The 17,736-nt window shown below is 34.4% G+C and overlaps 2 protein-coding genes across 4 annotated transcripts; one reads left to right on the forward strand and one right to left on the reverse strand.

Annotated features, from left to right (window-relative positions):
* Positions 1–9,842: 9,842 nt before the first annotated feature.
* On the reverse strand, positions 9,843–15,009 carry LOC135606169 (protein IQ-DOMAIN 10-like). 3 transcript variants are annotated; one of them, XM_065097009.1, is made up of 7 exons: positions 14,842–15,007; positions 14,678–14,737; positions 13,242–13,358; positions 12,223–12,378; positions 10,988–11,215; positions 10,604–10,717; positions 9,843–10,526 (listed from the first exon to the last, which is right to left on the reverse strand). In XM_065097009.1, the coding sequence occupies exons 3-7, from the start codon at positions 13,308–13,310 to the stop codon at positions 10,221–10,223; spliced, it is 873 nt and encodes a 290-aa protein (XP_064953081.1). In that variant the 5' UTR covers positions 13,311–13,358; positions 14,678–14,737; positions 14,842–15,007; the 3' UTR covers positions 9,843–10,220. The 3 variants fall into 3 exon arrangements, with proteins under 3 accessions (XP_064953081.1, XP_064953083.1, XP_064953082.1); XM_065097011.1 differs by lacking the exon at positions 12,223–12,378 and having other exon boundaries at positions 14,842–15,009; XM_065097010.1 differs by lacking the exons at positions 12,223–12,378; positions 13,242–13,358; positions 14,678–14,737; positions 14,842–15,007 and adding exons at positions 11,483–11,531; positions 11,641–12,206.
* A 1,587-nt stretch (positions 15,010–16,596) lies between these two features.
* On the forward strand, positions 16,597–17,695 carry LOC135606171 (uncharacterized). The gene is made up of 2 exons (XM_065097013.1): positions 16,597–16,947; positions 17,161–17,695. The coding sequence occupies exons 1-2, from the start codon at positions 16,721–16,723 to the stop codon at positions 17,591–17,593; spliced, it is 660 nt and encodes a 219-aa protein (XP_064953085.1). The 5' UTR covers positions 16,597–16,720; the 3' UTR covers positions 17,594–17,695.
* The last annotated feature ends 41 nt before the right edge of the window (positions 17,696–17,736 follow it).

Consider the following 17,736-nt stretch of genomic DNA (forward strand, 5'->3'; position numbering starts at 1 on the left):
CTAGATATATCAATATTTCATCCAAAAATAAAATAAAGACGATATTAATAGTTTAATATTTTCTAAAAAACTTAAAATATTAATATTATATTATTTTGTTACAATGATACTTACTTCATTGTATTCTTATAAATGTTAATTTTTTTAGATTAAATTATTATAAATGGCTTGAGTATTAAGAGTTAGATGTTAAATTTATTTGTTGAAAGGATCACAAAGTTTAATAATTATTAAATAACTTTGAAAAGGGTCTAAAAGGTTCAATTTTAATAATTACTAATAATATTTAGATTTTATTATAAAATATAATTAATATATTGAGAAATTAAATAATTGAATTAAAGTTATTGGTAAATCAATAATTGATACCTTAATGGAAAAACCGACTATAACTCAACATTACAATATTAGTGAAATTCTATGATATATTATCGTTATTACTAACAAAAATATAAAACTTAAAAATATTGGGTATAAATTTAGTTGAGTTCTTCAAGCATAATTTATTTTTAATTCTCTTCCTTCTTTATTTGGTCTCATTATAAGATAAATAGATAAGTAAAATTTAAATGAATTGACCAATATATATTTAAAAATAATTAAGATTAAAATAGAAAAGATTTTTAATATTTTGAGTACCACTCGAGGAGGAAAGGGTAATAATAAAAATTTGAAACATAATTTATCAAATAAATCAACTTAGCTTATAAATACTATATAGACTCATAAAAAAATATTCACATTAAAATATTATTTCTCTAGTAAAAAATATTATATGAATAGGACTATAAGATTTGGCCAAAAAGAAAAGGTATAAGCTAAATTATATGAATTAATTCTAACGCTGTAGCTTATGTTACCAATAATAATATGTAGAAAACTATTTTAAATCAAAAACTAAAATAGCATGAAAGAATCATCATTATAGGGAATTATCTTAAAGTGAAAATGATAATAGTAGATACTTATCATCTAAACCTAGAAACGATTCATATAATAGATATTGTGGATGTATGTTATATTCTAACCATTCTATAAATTTAGTTAATTTATCTAAAATTATTAAATATTATTTATTTTGGTAATGTTAAATTCAGTATATTTGTAATTTAATTGGTTATGAACTTGTATAGCATGATTTCTATAAAACTAATATGAATCTTGAGTTTGCAATAATCCTATAATCAAATATTATAATGAAACATAGATTTATCCTTCGTATTATATATATTTATATATACGAGTCACTTCATGTTCTTGTGTTATTGGTGAAAAGAGACATGTTATTAATTCATGTATGGTCTTAGGTTATTAATATCTTTAAGTGTATATAAATGAAGTTAAGAAATAATTGTTAGGATAGGAGCGGCACTAAGAGGGGGGGGGGTGAATTAGTACAACGGTAAAGTATGATACACTTTCGACGATTTAAACACTTTCGGAAACTTTGTACGATAAATGCAACGTTTCATTTGAAACCGTTTCGATTGCGTTTTAACTTGAAGGAATACGTAAGGAGACAAAGAAGTAGAGCATCAAAGTGCAAATGGTTTGCAGTAATATAAATGACAATAAGTAAATGCAAACCAGAGAAGACGGTAGTTTATAGTGGTTCGGTCAATCGTGACCTACATCCACTCTTCCGATTCCTCTTCCGTCGAGACCACCGGCATCCACTAATGATCTTCCTTTACTAGGCGAAGATCAACCTCCTTCTTACACCCCTCTTACAACCTCTTACAAGTGGTTCACCCTTTTACAAAGATTTCAATGAATAGAAAGGAGGTGAACACTCAAGCTATTGAAAACAAGACTTTTCCTAAGGCTTTTCTCAACTTCTAGCTACTCAAAAGGTTGTTCTCTCAGCTGAGATTTGAGGGGTATTTATAGGCCTCAAGAGGATTCAAATTTAGGCTCCAAATTTGAATTCTCGTTGGGTTTCCGATGCTGGCGGTGCCACCGCCTGTCAGTGGTGGTGCCACCACTTGTTAATTTCTGACCCTAACAGTGCTGGGCAGTGCCACCGCCCAGCCCAGGCGGTGCTACCGCCCAGCTCTCGGGCACTGGGCGGTGCCACTGCCCAGCCCAGGCGGTGCCACCGCCTACAGTATTTTCAGCTTACTAGTTGGGCTTCAATCTTGGCCCAAACTAGTCCGAACTCGGGCCCAATTGGCCCCTACTTGGGTTATAGGATTAATACCTAATCCTAACCTTAATTAATATGCTAAATACGAATTTAAAGATATTTTATAAGCTATTACAAAGTCCATAAGTCAAGACTTCTTTCGGCGAGCTTCCGACGAACTTTCGGCGGTCTTCCGATAAACTCTCGGAAACCATTCTGCGGACTCCCGGCAAGCTCTTAAACTTCACGATTTGATCTTGGCGAGTTCCAATGAGCTTCTTCGGCAAACTCCGATCTTTCTCGGCGAGCTCCGCAAACTTCCCACGAACCTTTCAGTGAGCTTCCAAAAAAACCCTTCGGCAAGCTCCCTACTCATTCTCGGCTAGTTCCGGCAGCATTCCCGACGAACCTTCGGACTTCCGTCGAACTCTCGAACTCCCAATGAATCCTTCGCGCTTGACTCTGCACTTTGTTTCGCTTTATGTCTTTCTCATTATCGTAGTTATTCCTGCATACACAAACTAAAACTCTACTCCGATCTAGACAATTATTACAACGTGAATTGACATTCCGTTGCCCGACACGTCATTGGTTCGCACTTCGTCCGATTCTTCAACGCATCGTCCTCTCTTGCAGCTTGTTGCCCAATCGGCAATTGACCTCCGCAATCCCGATATCCTTGGCGCAATTCCGCTCTCCTTGGCCCGATGGCCGACGTCCGAAGCCTTCTGCCATCCAATATCCTGATGTGATCTCCTCCGGCGCAATGTCAATTCCTCCTGCGTCAACTGTCTAATCCTGATCGAGTAGACCTGCATTACTCAAAATGCAGTTAAACATCTAAACACAATCAATTAGTTTCATCATCAAAATCTGAGATTCAACAATCTCCCCCTTTTTTATGATGACAACTAATTGATGACTAACGGAGTTAACCTTAACTCCCCGGAGTTTAAACAAACCCCCCATATCAATATGCCATTGATAGAACACTTGGATTATCTCAAATCCAAGTAACATTCATCACATGTTATGAAAAACATTTAAACCATCATGCAAATATATATAAAATATTTAATTCAATGCATGAAGTCATCAATATACTTCTCCTCCTATGTCATCAACAAAAAGGAGAAATAGCTCTAGCTATTTTAAAAGATATGCAAGTTTTTACAACATGAAGCTAGATTTTCATCACAACATATAGGCACAAAAGCATGGCAATTCAACACTTGAATTTTTGTGCAAGATTACACTTTGCTTTTCTTTGCAAGTAACAATATTTATGATGTTTGATATAGCAAATTTTATATCATGAAAGGTAGCAAACTTTTGTGATGTTTCAAGATAGTAAGTTCTTTCTTCTCTTTTGAGAAGTACTATTTTCGCTTCCTTTACAAAGTGCAAGCTAGCAAAGTGTTTGAAAAAGTGAGCAAGTTTTGCAACATAGAAGCTAGCATAAATTTCCAAAGCAAATAGAAGATAGCTTTCTTGTTGGAGTGTGTAAGCTATCGATTCTTGCTTCCTATTGTAATGTGTAGGTTGCAAGTCTTGCTTCTTGAGATAGGCAAGATAGTGATGTTCAAGAAGACAACTTTTGCTTCTTGAAATAAGCAAGTTAGCAATCTTTGCTACTTAAGATAGGCAAGCTAGCAATCAAGTTTTTGCATCTTCTTGACTTGTGCAAGCTAGCTATCTCCCCCTTTGTCATTGTCAAAAAAAGGGAAGACCCTTTACATCAATTATGACAAAGGTAAGTATCAATTTCATTTGTGCATCATTATATTATCAAATTGAAATATGCACTATTTCAAAAACCTTATATTTCATTCATGCACGATATTGAATAAATCAATCAACATTATGAGCATATCATACATGATACATTATTTTGGTAATAAATCATAGCATTTATCAATATTTTGATCATTATACCATGCATTCATCATTTAGAGCATTTATGATACACATTATATGCATATATCATCACAATAAAAAATAATTGCGTGCATAATTTCAAATCATAAATGTTTCAAATCATGATGGTATTAACTTGTCAAATTTCATCCGACCATTCATGATCATAACTCTTCATTTGTATGTATCAAAATAATATCAAGAGTATTTCATGCATAATTTTATATCACCACATAAGGAATATCAAGAAGAAAGTAGTTGGGTGATGTGATAAACATTTCATGAATACAAGGAATTGCATAAAAATCATATCATGAAAGATTAGAATATGTGAATGCCAAAATGCATAATTTCTTTTTGAAAAACCTACTCATAAATAATCAAAAGAAAATCTTGGGAGATCGATTAATGAAAAAATCTTGATTCATAATAAATCTTAATTTTTAAATATCACGGAATCAAGATCATGATTTTGAAAAAAAAACTCATTCAAATTCAAATCGTCCAAATCATCAAAATCTCAATATTACTTTCAAGAGATTCAAAATGGTATACATAGATTTATCATAAAGTAAATTAATTTTCAATCATCACATAAGTCATTTAAAGAATTTTTGAAACATAGGAGAATGATTAATTTAAGCATGCAATGTTTCAATCAAATTCAAGTCATTAATAACAATACTTTCATATTGTGAGTATCAATTCATGAATACTAAAAGACATTATTTGTGATTCCAATTTTGCAAGATCAAGATTATGATTTAGATAAAACTCATTTAAATCAAATCGTTAACTTGAAATTCATAATCAAGTCATCAAAATCAATTTCGAGATTCACAAAATTAGTAAAATAAATTCATTAATTTCAATGGGATAGAAAATTCATTTCCATTTCATACAATTAATTTCATGTGAGAGTATTTAAGTCTTTTGTGAAAACATGTATCATCATCAAAACATAAGTTTCGTCATGAAGCCGTTAAGACCAAACACATCATGATATCACATCTATCATCAAAAGACTATCAAGAAATTCATCATAGATGTACATGCACTATGTTATCTTAATATGTCATAAAAACGATTAGTCTAAAAATATGTTAATCTAAAATGAGAGTTTCAAATCAACATTTACATCAAAAACTCATGTATGTCATAAAATCATCAAGATACACATGTATGGATTAATCCTAAGCATTATCACATATCATATAATTATCATCCCTAATATTGTATACATCATTTAACATTTCAAAAACATAACATGCATGAAACCTTAGCAATATACATTTCATGATCAAAGTTTTTAATTTTTCAAAAGATGCTAAAAAGAAAAACATGATATAATTTTTGAAAAATAATTTTTATTTCCTATTCCTACTATCTAAATTAAGCACTCATGAAAAACTTCAAGTAATTTCAAAATAATTCAAGAGAGTTGAGTTACTTACCTTGTAGTCGAAGCCCATCAAAGCTCAATTCGCCGTTTCATCTTTGGAAGTTCTTGATTCATCCTTGGGTGCCTTCCTTTTCTTTGGCCTCTTCCTCCATTCAAGATCATTGTTCATTTTAGATTTTTGTTTAATGAACTTATTAAGAGTTAGTGTTCGAAGTTCAAGTTCATCATTGTCCTCATCACTTGAGTCATCGCTCAAGTGGTATTCATTTGTCCGGAGTTCCAAATCTTTCCTATTCTTTGGAAGGTGGTTCAAGTGTTCATTGTGTTCATCATGTGCATTGCGCACCATTTCACATGTCATCAATGAGCCGATAAGTTCTTCAAGTGGAAAAATATTTAAATCTTTTGTTTCTCGTATTGCCGTAACTTTTGATTCCCAAACTTTAGAAAGCGATCGTAAAACTTTACTAACAAATTCAAAATTCGAGAAACATTTGCCAAGAGTTTGTAAACCATTGACGACATCCGTAAAACGGGTGTACATGTCAACAATGGTTTCGCTCGGCTTCATTTGAAAAAGCTCGAAATCATGCATTAAAATGTTAACTTTCGAGTCTTTGACTCTACTAGTTCCCTCGTGTGTGATTTCAAGTGTTCGCCAAATATCAAAAGTCGTTTCACACGTAGAAATCCGATTGAACTCATTTTTGTCCAAAGCGCAAAATAAGGCATTCATAGCCTTTGCGTTTAAAGAAAAATACTTCTTCTCCAAATCCGACCATTCGTTCATCGGTTTAGAGGGAAGTTGAAAACTGTTCTCAACGATATTCCATAAATCCAAATTCATAGAAATCAAGAAAACTCTCATTCGAGTTTTCCAACAAGTGTAGTCCAATCCGTTAAACAACGGTGGAGTAAAACCGATAAGCCTTCTTGAAAGCCATGAAGAGCCATTTCTCTCGGGTGTAAATCCGAAATTAGAAATACCGGGCTCTGATACCAATTGTTAGGATCGGAGCAGCACTAAGAGGAGGGGGGGGGGGTGAATTAGTGCAACGGTAAAGTATGATAAACTTTCGACGATTTAAACACTTTCGGAAACTTCGTACGATAAATGCAATGTTTCGTTTGAAACCGTTTCGATTGCGTTTTAACTTGAAGGAATACATAAGAAGGAGACAAAGAAGTAGAGCATCAAAGTGCAAATGGTTTGCAGTAATATAAATGACAATAAGTAAATACAAACCAGAGAAGACGGTAGTTTATAGTGGTTCGGTCAATCGTGACCTACATCCACTCTTCCGATTTCTCTTCCGTCGAGGCCACCGGCATCCACTAATGATCTTCCTTTACTAGGCGAAGATCAACCTCCTTCTTACACCCCTCTTACAACCTCTTACAAGTGGTTCACCCTTTTACAAAGATTTCAATGAATAGAAAGGAGGTGAACACTCAAGCTATTGAAAACAAGACTTTTCCTAAGGCTTTTCTCAACTTCTAGCTACTCAAAAGGTTGTTCTCTCAGTTGAGATTTGAGGGGTATTTATAGGCCTCAAGAGGATTCAAATTTGGGCTCCAAATTTGAATTCTCGTTGGGTTCTCGATGTTGGCGGTGCCACCGCCTGTCAGTTTCTGACCCTGACAGTGCTGGGCGGTGCCACCGCCCAGCCCAGGCGGTGCCACCACCTACAGTGTTTTCAGCCCACTAGTTGGGCTTCAATCTTGGCCCAAACTAGTCCGAACTTGGGCCCAATTGGCCCCTACTTGGGTTATAGGATTAATACCAAATCCTAACCCTAATTAACATACTAAATACGAATTTAAAGACATTTTATAAGCTATTACAAAGTCCATAAGTCAAGACTTCTTTCGGCGAGCTTCCGACGAACTTTCGGCGGTCCTCCGATAAACTCTCGGAAACCATTCTACGGACTCCCGGCAAGCTCTTAAACTTCACGATTTGATCTTGGCGAGTTCCAACGAGCTTCTTCGGCAAGCTCCGATCTTTCGGTGAGCTTCCAAAAAAACCCTTCGGCAAGCTCCCTACTCATTCTCGGCTAGTTCCGGCAACATTCCCGACGAACCTTCGGACTTCCGTCGAACTCTCGAACTCCCAATGAATCCTTCGCGCTTGACTCTGCACTTTGTTTCGCTTTATGTCTTTCTCATTATCGTAGTTATTCCTACACACACAAACTAAAACTCTACTCCGATCTAGACAATTATTACAACGCGAATTGACATTCCGTTGCCCGACACGTCATTGGTTGGCACTTCGTCCGATTCTTCAGCGCATCGTCCTCTCTTGCGGCTTGTTGCCCAATCGGCAATTGACCTCCGCAATCCCGATATCCTTGGCGCAATTCCGCTCTCCTTGGCCCGATGGCCGACGTCTGAAGCCTTCTGCCATCCAATATCCTGACGTGATCTCCTCCGGCGCAATGTCAATTCCCCCTGCGTGAACTGTCTAATCCCGATCGAGTAGACCTGCATTACTCAAAATGCAGTTAAACATCTAAACACAATCAATTAGTTTCATCATCAAAATCCGAGATTCAACAATAATTAGATAGAAAAGTTAAAATTTTTTAATCTAATAACGATGATAAATTTTATGATATATATGATAAGCTCAATTATAATTCTAATTTTTTTACAAAATTCCTAGAAAAATAGGATATGTAGTATGTTTTATTAGAAGTGTCATAGCAAAATGAGATTACCAAAAGATGAAATCCTACTTTTAGAAATATGATTAGAAGCATGATAAATTTTTTTCATATATCCGAATCAATATGAGGTAAAACTCTAAGGATAATTATGTATATTTTGAATATTATTTTTAATAAGTCAATTCTATCAACTTGAGTTATACACCCATAAGAAACCCAACCTAAGATATTTACATATTTAGGATTGTCCTATAAAAAGTTAAAAGCCTTCGATTTACATAGAAAGAAATTAAATTCAATGATTATTTTTTGATATTTTATTATTTATTCAAAAAAATCAAAGAAGTATAAATTTTAATATCCTAATCATCTAGGAAGATAAGATTTATAGAAAATAATAAATCAATGGGAGTAAAAATCTTAAAATTTAATCTTGATATTAAGTAGATATAAGTTAGTACTCATTTATCATTTATATTCGGGAGATTATTGTTTCTTAAATCATTGAAAAAATTTGATGAGAGTGAATAATAAAATAATATTGATAAACTGATTTTGATATTGATATCATTACTAATAATCTTATAAAATAACCATAACCGATAGTTTTGAGAGGATCTCAAAAGAAAAAATAACTTATTATTTCTGATGATTAATTAGTATATCTACAAGAAATAAATTATAATATACGAATCAAATAGAGCCCTTATTGTTTTCATAAGTTATGGAAAGTGATAATTCCAAAAAATTATACAATACAATAAAGATGGAATCAATAAATTAGAAGTACTCGTCAAATTGCTTAACAATTAGAAAAGAGCTTAGGCTTTTAAGACTAAATATAACTCAAAATGAAATATCGAATGACATAAAGTCAAACTGAAAATTTTACTCATAAAAAAATATTAATTATAACGAGATATTTTTCTAGTTTATTTAACAGACTTGTTAAAAATTATCATGATATTAGTGTTTATTATGATTTTGAGTTATATTATATAGATGTGAAAAAAAATTTTGAATGAAAATCTGGATTAAAAAAATTATATAAATTAACCTAAATGATTGATAAAGAAAAGAAAAAATATAAATTTTAATATGCAAATTTAGAAACTTCATTTATGATCATAAATAAGCTTTTAAATAATAGTATATAAAGGTTAATGATATTATTATTTTATTAGATTTAAGAAAAATACTATATGTTGATAATATTTTACTTATCAATAGTAATATTAGTTTGTTATATGAAAATAAAAAAATTTCTCATCAAAAAATTTAAGATGATTAATATGATTGAAACAACTTATCTTATCTACGTAAAGATATTTAAAGATACATCTCAATAATGATTAAAATTATCTTTGAAAGAAATTATTAATTGAGTCTGAGAAAGATCTAATATGTAATTTTGTTCAACAAATGACAAAGATATAAAATTTAATTAAAATTAATATTTTTAAAAATTAAATAAATAATAAATAAATAAATAAATCCCCTTTATTATATACTCAAATTTATGTCAGACCAAATATCAGTCTTTCAATTGAAATATTAAAGTTATCTAAATATAAAATAAAATTACTCCAAATAATATCTTTTTCGAAACCATTACTGCATTAGGATAAAAATAACTTTAGGGATGTAAAGTGGAGGCTCCAACTTCAATTAGGACTTGCCATGTCGACACTGCCATTGTCATCACTGCACTGCATGAGACAACCACTACAAAACTCTGTAAGACCTGCTACAGAAGATTACAATCACCACAACAATGTTCTTCGTTTGACAACGGACAGGACCTCGCAATCCTTAGGACTCATCTCAATCACTCAGGCCACCATGGTACATGGAAAGGACAAAGGAAGAAGACCCACCCAGCTTGCAGCCAACCTTGAGGCTGCTTCACTTGAAGACACATACATGTCACTCATCCAGTAATCTACACTTTAAAGGGCAAATCACCTCTTATTCTTCACATCAAATGGTAAAACCCCACGAAGATTTCAACTCACACACAATCTTCTCTCTATATCCACACACACTGCTGCATGCACACATTAGGCAGCGCCTACCAAAGCCAGTAAAGATCTCTCTCTCTTGTTTATGTAGTTTTCGTTCTTGAATGACCAGAATTTGCTGCCTTTGTGTTAGACTCTTGGTTTGTTGTTTCTTCATCTGATTGCTTAGATGGTTTCTTTGCGAATTCCTTCCCGTCAATGCTTGCATGTTTAACTGAACTAGGTAGTTTTGCACCCTTACCAACTCTGTTAACTACCTTCGTGAGAGTGGAAGATCTGGTCTCCCATGGCTGAGCTGCAATCCATTTGTCCACCCAACTCCACTCCCAATTACCTTTCGCGAGCTCAAAGACAAATGGCCCTTGGTTCATCCCGGAGTTTGCCCTCCACTACATGTGCAAAACAATTGCATTAGTCATAAGTTTCTACTCACAGCTTTCTTTGGCAAGTTCTTCCAATGACAGACCTGATGAGAGAACGCATATGCCATGGCTCGTTCTCTCTTGACTGCAGCTTCTTCTCTTTGCTGTATCCTGGCAATTATTTCCTCCTTTGTCTCGCTGCCTCCGTTCCAGTCTACCTGGTAGGAACTCGAGGTAAGGTTCACGCTTCTGAGTATAACTGAATACTATGCTTGTTGCTAATTTGCCACAATGTAAATGAATCCCTGACGTGGTCATACTTTTGTCCGATGTAATGCATAGCTCCAAAGTTTCTTGTTGCTTCAATCATGCTCAGTTTACACAAGGCTAAGATATAACATTAAGATGATTGGAATTCGACTGTTTAGCCATTATCAATTATGCATCTCTTAAAGAAAAAAACACGTTTGGACATGCATCTCTCTTACCTCCAAATCATGAAGCTTAGCCTCAAGTTTTAACTGATTGTCATGTTTCTTCTGCCTAATGCGACCTTCTGCTACCATATTAGCACGTCGAGCTCTGATTTCTGCCTGTATTTTGCTCCAGGCATGAACATGGATCAAAGTGTTTGTTGTCTGCTTCTTTACAGAATTATGATAAGTGAATGCTTGCAATTTTTGAGTTCTTCTCAAGCTACTGAGAGTTTTCCTTGCCTACAAAATGATGTACCACTATTTAGCCACATCAACAGCATTCAAGCAGATGCGTAGAAAAGCTAATCTAGCAGGAGCTGTAACAGAGAGATCATTGATTATAATTTCCATTGCAACTCCATGAAAGAATCACTTGTTTTAGAAAAGGAGATTAAACATGATTATAAGCATCACAAATAATTTTCATCAAGTTGTTTTGGTTAGATCCTGGAGTAAAATGAAAATTATTACAAAGAAAACAAATGATGCTATCCAAATAATGTTTACCAACAGATCAACAGGGTTGCTTTTGAAGACTTGGTAGGATGAATATAAACTGCAAGCCAAGGTATAATGCTTCGGTCAGACATATGTATCATCCAGTTACTAGTCCAACTGTGACCAGCACATAGAAGAATTAATTTCTCCAAATCCATGTTTCGTACCAGAAATGACACCCAATATTGTAAGCCGACTTATCTATGCGCTGGTATCCTCCCATCTTGTTTCCTTTTTGTTTAGTCAATTCCCCCTTTCCTCTTCTTTCTTATCTCTCCTTTGTGGCAAAGTAACCTAATCATATGAAAAGCCTGGTACTGCAGTAGATTGGACGATTGAACAGTCTGCTTGAGAAGGTAATCTTATCAGACAAAGTGCTCGGTGTCTCACCAGACCAGGCATACTAGTCCACACCAGCTGGTACAACCAGTAATTCTGTTACTGATTTCATTTCTTAGTACTAAAACGAATTTAACATAAGAAACAAGAAAGTATCGATCTAATGTGATAGCATGCCCATCGCTATGAGCACCATGATAATTGGTAGTGTACACATTTGTAACCACACTGGTTGTGATGGAGGAATGATTTCATTGATAATCTACTGAAATAACTAAATGTGCAAAGGTACCCTGAAAAAAACAAATTAACTTTCAAGACTCAGTTTAAGATGTTCAGCGAGACAAGTGTGAAATTTGTTTTTCCAGGAAGCGTGAAATGGACAATTGCATAAGTGTAAACAATCATACCTTGAAGCCTCGAAAAGCAGTTTGAATTCGAATAGCAGCTATAATCTCAATAGTCATGCCACAATCTTGAGAATTTCCATTTAAAGCACCATTTAATAATTTATTAGGATCATTATGAGATCGACTCTTCAACTTAAGTGGTTGGTCAGCAGAATCCTGTTAATACCATTGAGCTCATGAATGATGAAAAAAGACAATGTGGAGAAGGAATGAATACCTGATTTAGATGTTCCTATTGCAGATAAATATGAAGCAGTTCGGGCATCAGAAGTTAACAGATAGTGAATGACAGAAATTATATCTATAATGCATGCAAAATAAATAACAGTAAAATAATTTGGATTTACCGAATGGTAAAGAAATTAGTGAACTTGTATGGCTACAGAAAAGTTATTACTATAAAGTCGAAGCAATAGCTAGTTAACAACTTTAGCTTTACTGCTTCCTGTTGATTCAATGCTCAATTTACTCATTCTTCATTATCAATTCAATTGCTACAAAGATCTTATAACCTTATCTACAAAAGTGAAGATGGTGATGCTGTTTCAGTTGCTCACTTAGAACACCTTCTAGTAATCTATCTGCAGCAATTAAAAGGCTTCAATGAGATCCATTTTCTTGGAACTGGTACATGTACTATTAAACCCCTTTGGTTGTTTCAGGGATTAGCCATAAATCTACATTGATACAACAGCGAAATTGAGATATGTTTTTCAAGGAGAAGAATCAGTTGGTTAGAGTTTCATGTTTCAAGTTCATTGGTGCTATTGACATTTCAAGAACTCCCATTGTATATCAAAGCAAAGAAAAATACAATGGTCATATGTTGATATTATGTAAGAAATGCTCATTAAGATCCATATGTTCACCCAAAATATGCCCTACAACCTGATAATTTAATGCCCACAGTATGCGTTTTAGGCTCATTCTTTTTCTGCATAGACAAAAGGTCATTTCACCGGGCCTGCAGATGAGACGAGACTTATGGAACAAGAGTAAAAGAGAAGATAACCAATCACCTGCGTTGGCCTTTCTTTGTTCTTCTTCTTCCGACTAATTATCGTCCTTAACCAATCTCCAGTACCCATCCTCTTGAAGGCAGCTAAACTTTATGTCTAATGCGTCAAATGCAAAACCTGCAAGAATTTTTTTTTAATATTATTATGATCTCCCTGAAAAAATAATATAAACCTCATCATGTGAAAAGATTAGAAGACCATCTTGAGTGAGATAAAATAAAGGCAGAGCAAATTGGTAAAACATGCAGAATTCAATGTGCCAGGCATTTGGAAAAGTAAATCAAGGCATGAAAATATGAAGAAATATGATTTTTGTATAATAGATTACAACAAGGCATGTCAATAAAAGTTGTGCATGATTTGATAACTACTTACCGCTATGGCTAAAAGGGAAGCATGCAAAAGATGCATAAGTAAAACTGTAATTCATTAGGGTATGTCTATGAACCAAATTTTCAGATGTAAGAAAAGAATAATGGCACTTCATTATGAGAAAAGCATAATTGGTAAGTAATCAAGTGCTTGCAAGATGAAAAGCATTAGACCACAGGGACAAGAGATTTCCAGGGACACAAATAAAACAACCTTAATTGTTCATATACCAAACCATTTTGTTTTTCCTTTGCAGGAATATTGAATTTCATGCAGATTAATTGTCCACAATTTCTCAAACTATATGAGCTGATTATATTAGAAATACTCCCAAATCTCCTAACAAGTGCACCTACCATCGAAGTTGTCCCAAGCAACCTTCCTTTCCCTTTCGTAGTTAAAAGAATGTAAGATTTATTTCAGTACAAAGTTTTTTTATAACAGTTTATCTCACTAGTTCTTTTTTCACTGTGTCAAACATGTAAATCAAAATATGATTCCAGAAAAGATAGCTTAGAAAAAAGAGCAAAACCAAAACTCTCTAAAGTAGCTCTCCACAGTAAACCCTCTCAAAGACTAAAAAAAGCATCTCAGAAGAATTCACTACTCAATTTATGATTCAAAAACAGACAAAGCTGCAGCAGAACTTCGACAGATGAACCAATACATTCCGGTTTCTTCATGTGATTTCGGATAAGTATTATAAAACTCCAAATTAATTTCTAACAAAATACTTTATGAGCATCAGTCGAATAAAAATCCATTACAGATTGGAAGCAACAAGATCACAGGAGGCCTCAGCTGCGGAAAATTCCATGTCCAAATATATAGATGACGATTGAATTAAAATCGAAAAAAATGATTTACTGATCAATTTATGAAACCAGATTTTGTATAAATCTTCAACAAACCAACATTAATACGACAAAAGAAATATGGCATCCGATAAACACATGGACAAGCTGTAGCAAAGTAAATTGCAATAGACAAATTATGAAGATTGCCTGGATAATTCAAGGAACAGATTGCACATAAGAACAATATTGACCAATTTAGATAACCACCTTAATATTCGCCAAAATCACCGATAAAGCAACCTTCTTCGGACTCGTCAGATCAAGTCCCTGAACAAAAGATGAACTCAATCGTCAAGGTGATCCCAACAACTCCGCTCAGAACTGCTCTGTGAAGAAATAGAAAGATCAAATACAAGGAACAGCGGCAGTACCTGAGGAGCAGCAATGGGGAGGGGAAAGAAGGAAAGATCAGAGATGACAGGGAGCTTTCACAAGAGGAGGAGTCACTGTGGCAGCAGACAGAAGACACCGAGAAGAAGCAATGCTGATAAGCCGTAGCAAGCAAAGGAGGGCAGGTGGGTGGGTGGGTGGGTGGGGTAGAGGCGGAAAGCCACCGCCATGGCCCAGACCTGCATCAGATCACCTCCGTCTCGAAGATTTGTATTGGTCTTGCAGTGCCCATTCTCTTACCTCTCTCACTGGCTCAGGAGGATCCAAAGATAACATCATTTACTTCAGCCGCCGACATCAGCCACAATTATTTATTTATTTATTTATTTATTTATTTTATTTTATTTTATTTATTTTATTTATTTTATTTATTTTATTTATTATTATTATTACATAAACTATAAGTTAGTCATTTATATTGTGATGATTTCTTTAAAAAATATTCATATTTTAGATATTTCTTAATCGACACTATCGTTTTATTTTTTAAATAGTACTCCTAATTTAAAATACTTAAATTATTTTTAAATTTTTTTACTTATTATAATGCTTTGATCATTACAATAAAAAAAATATAAGACCTACTCGAAAATACTATAAATGATCTAAATGAAGTCATAGAGAATATTTCATGCAATAAATTTTTTTTAAATATTTTATATTCAACATATGCTAACATGGTGATTAATAATTAAATATTTTTTATTTCAAACTTATGGTTGAAATGTGGATCTTATTTCTAGAAAGCTTTACATTCAAGCAAATGCTATTATGATATCAACTTTCATGATGTGATTAAGATATACTATCAAGAATGTAAATAGTCAACACCACTCAAACTTACTTAAAACCCAAGCAACAAAAAAATAAAAATCACAAGTCATAATGATTGATTCAATTATGGTGTTGAGATTTTTTTTAAAATAAAAAACTTATTATAGGTACATAACATTTACACATGAATTTAAATATACGACCTATCATTCACGTAATAATACATTAATCAATTCAGATGTCTCGACACATATAGATGTTATGATATTTTATCGTTATTTAACTTTTTAACAAATAATCTTATTAGTTAAGTTAAAAAAATTAAACTATTTTTTTATAGTTTTTAGTATTATCTTATTTTTTCTAATTACAACAACTATAGACTTTCTTAGTTAATGATTGTATCATCTTAAATAATTTTTTATCATTATATCATTCATCCAAGTATACCTAATCATTTATATATTTTTTTTAAATTATTTGCGTAATTATATATTTATGAAATTAAATAAATAAATTCAGCTAGGACAGAAGCAAAAAAGATGACCACTGAAATGACTTGTAGCATCACAAAATAAACGGTGGACTAATTGTTAAAAAATCTATAAAATATATCTAATAAAATTTTCACTTTCACAAAAAAAAATGTAAAATTTATAAATTGAAATGAATAAATCTGATATTTCAGTTTTCTATGAGAATATATATATATATATATATATATATCTTTTTATTACTACGAATCTCTTCTTCTCTTTCCACTTTGAATACTTCTTTTTCCCACCCTCGCCGGAGCTCTCTCTATTGGGTGGATGGCTTTCCACCACTCACCCTCCGTTGCTCTCCCCACTCGCCTGATAAGATGAAGCAATCAGCAACGTGGAAGCATACTACCCACCCACGTCTCCACCACGGCAATCTCACCGTCTTCCCAACCCATCCCCTCGGTAACGTGGACGCATACAGTCCGCGCGTACACAAGTCTTCTCTTTCCTCCTTCCCCAAGCCAATAATAATAACCCCTTCTGAGCTCCCACCGTAGCTCGTACCTTCGCCTCTGTAACGCCACCTCCGACGAGCGTACTGATGGCGTCGCCGACCCACTTCATCCTCCCGGTTCTCCTCCTCGCCGCTCATCTTCTCGGGTCCCGAGCCGTTCCTCCGACGTGCGAGCGGATCGAGTGCCCGAGCTACGACGTGGTCGACAAAGGCAACGGTTTCGAGATTCGCCTGTACAACTCCACCCAGTGGATGTCGACCTCTTCCATAGACGACATCTCCTTCGTCAACGCCACCCGGACGGGCTTCCTCCGGTGAGCCTTCGAGTAGCAGTGGCCGTCTTCAAACGTTGGGCATTCGGATTTTTTGTTTCTTTTATGAAAATAAATAAAAAAATATTATTATTACTTCACAGGAGTTCTACTGATTCGTATCCAACCACATAAATATTGTGTACATTAATTATTCTTTAGGATTTATATTTTTATGTCCTTCCAACTTCATAATGATTTGTATCACTTCAACAGATTATTTGATTACATCCAAGGGAAGAACAAATACGGAGAAAAGATAGAGATGACTGCACCGGTGATCACCCAAGTCGCACCCAGCGACGGTCCCTTCTGTGCCTCCTCCTTCGTCGTCAGCTTCTACGTGCCTAAGAAGAACCAGCCAAATCCACCGCCTGCCGACGGACTCCAGCTTCAGACATGGGGGCTCAAATACGCAGCCGTGAGGCAGTTCGGAGGCTTCATCTCGGATGGCGACAGCGTCGGTGAGGAAGCGGCGGCCTTGTACTCCAGCCTTCAGGGCTCCATTTGGTTCTCTGCGGTCAGCAAAGGACAGACGGCAGATCCCACCTCTGCTTATACTGTTGCGCAGTACAATTCTCCGTTCGAGTTCTCCGGTAGAGTCAATGAGATCTGGATGATGTTTGCGATGGACAGTCACAGAATTTAGATTGAGGCGAGTCAATGTTTCAGAACATGTATATGTCGGTGTGTAATGTATTATGATATATCGGTATCGATCGTAAATGCATGCCGACAGAATCATACTGTAGTCTCTTGTAGAGAGTGGGAGGATGAATGCAATTAGATTCA

The sequence above is a fragment of the Musa acuminata genome, chromosome BXJ2-2 (genome assembly GCF_036884655.1).
Source record: "Musa acuminata AAA Group cultivar baxijiao chromosome BXJ2-2, Cavendish_Baxijiao_AAA, whole genome shotgun sequence".
Lineage (NCBI taxonomy): Eukaryota > Viridiplantae > Streptophyta > Magnoliopsida > Zingiberales > Musaceae > Musa > Musa acuminata.

What these genes read in the sequence shown, in the direction of transcription:
- LOC135606169 (XM_065097009.1), bottom strand. Translation starts at nt 13,310, where the DNA reads ATGGGTACTGGAGATTGGTTAAGGACGATAATTAGTCGGAAGAAGAAG. An exon ending in ACAAAGAAAGGCCAACGCAG is followed by an intron (nt 12,379 to 13,241) that starts GTGATTGGTTAT and finishes TGGTATTAACAG; the next exon opens with GATTCTGCTGACCAACCACT. An exon ending in CTAAGCTTCATGATTTGGAG is followed by an intron (nt 10,718 to 10,987) that starts GTAAGAGAGATG and finishes AGTTCCTACCAG; the next exon opens with GTAGACTGGAACGGAGGCAG.
- LOC135606171 (XM_065097013.1), top strand. Translation starts at nt 16,721, where the DNA reads ATGGCGTCGCCGACCCACTTCATCCTCCCGGTTCTCCTCCTCGCCGCT. An exon ending in ACCCGGACGGGCTTCCTCCG is followed by an intron (nt 16,948 to 17,160) that starts GTGAGCCTTCGA and finishes TCACTTCAACAG; the next exon opens with ATTATTTGATTACATCCAAG.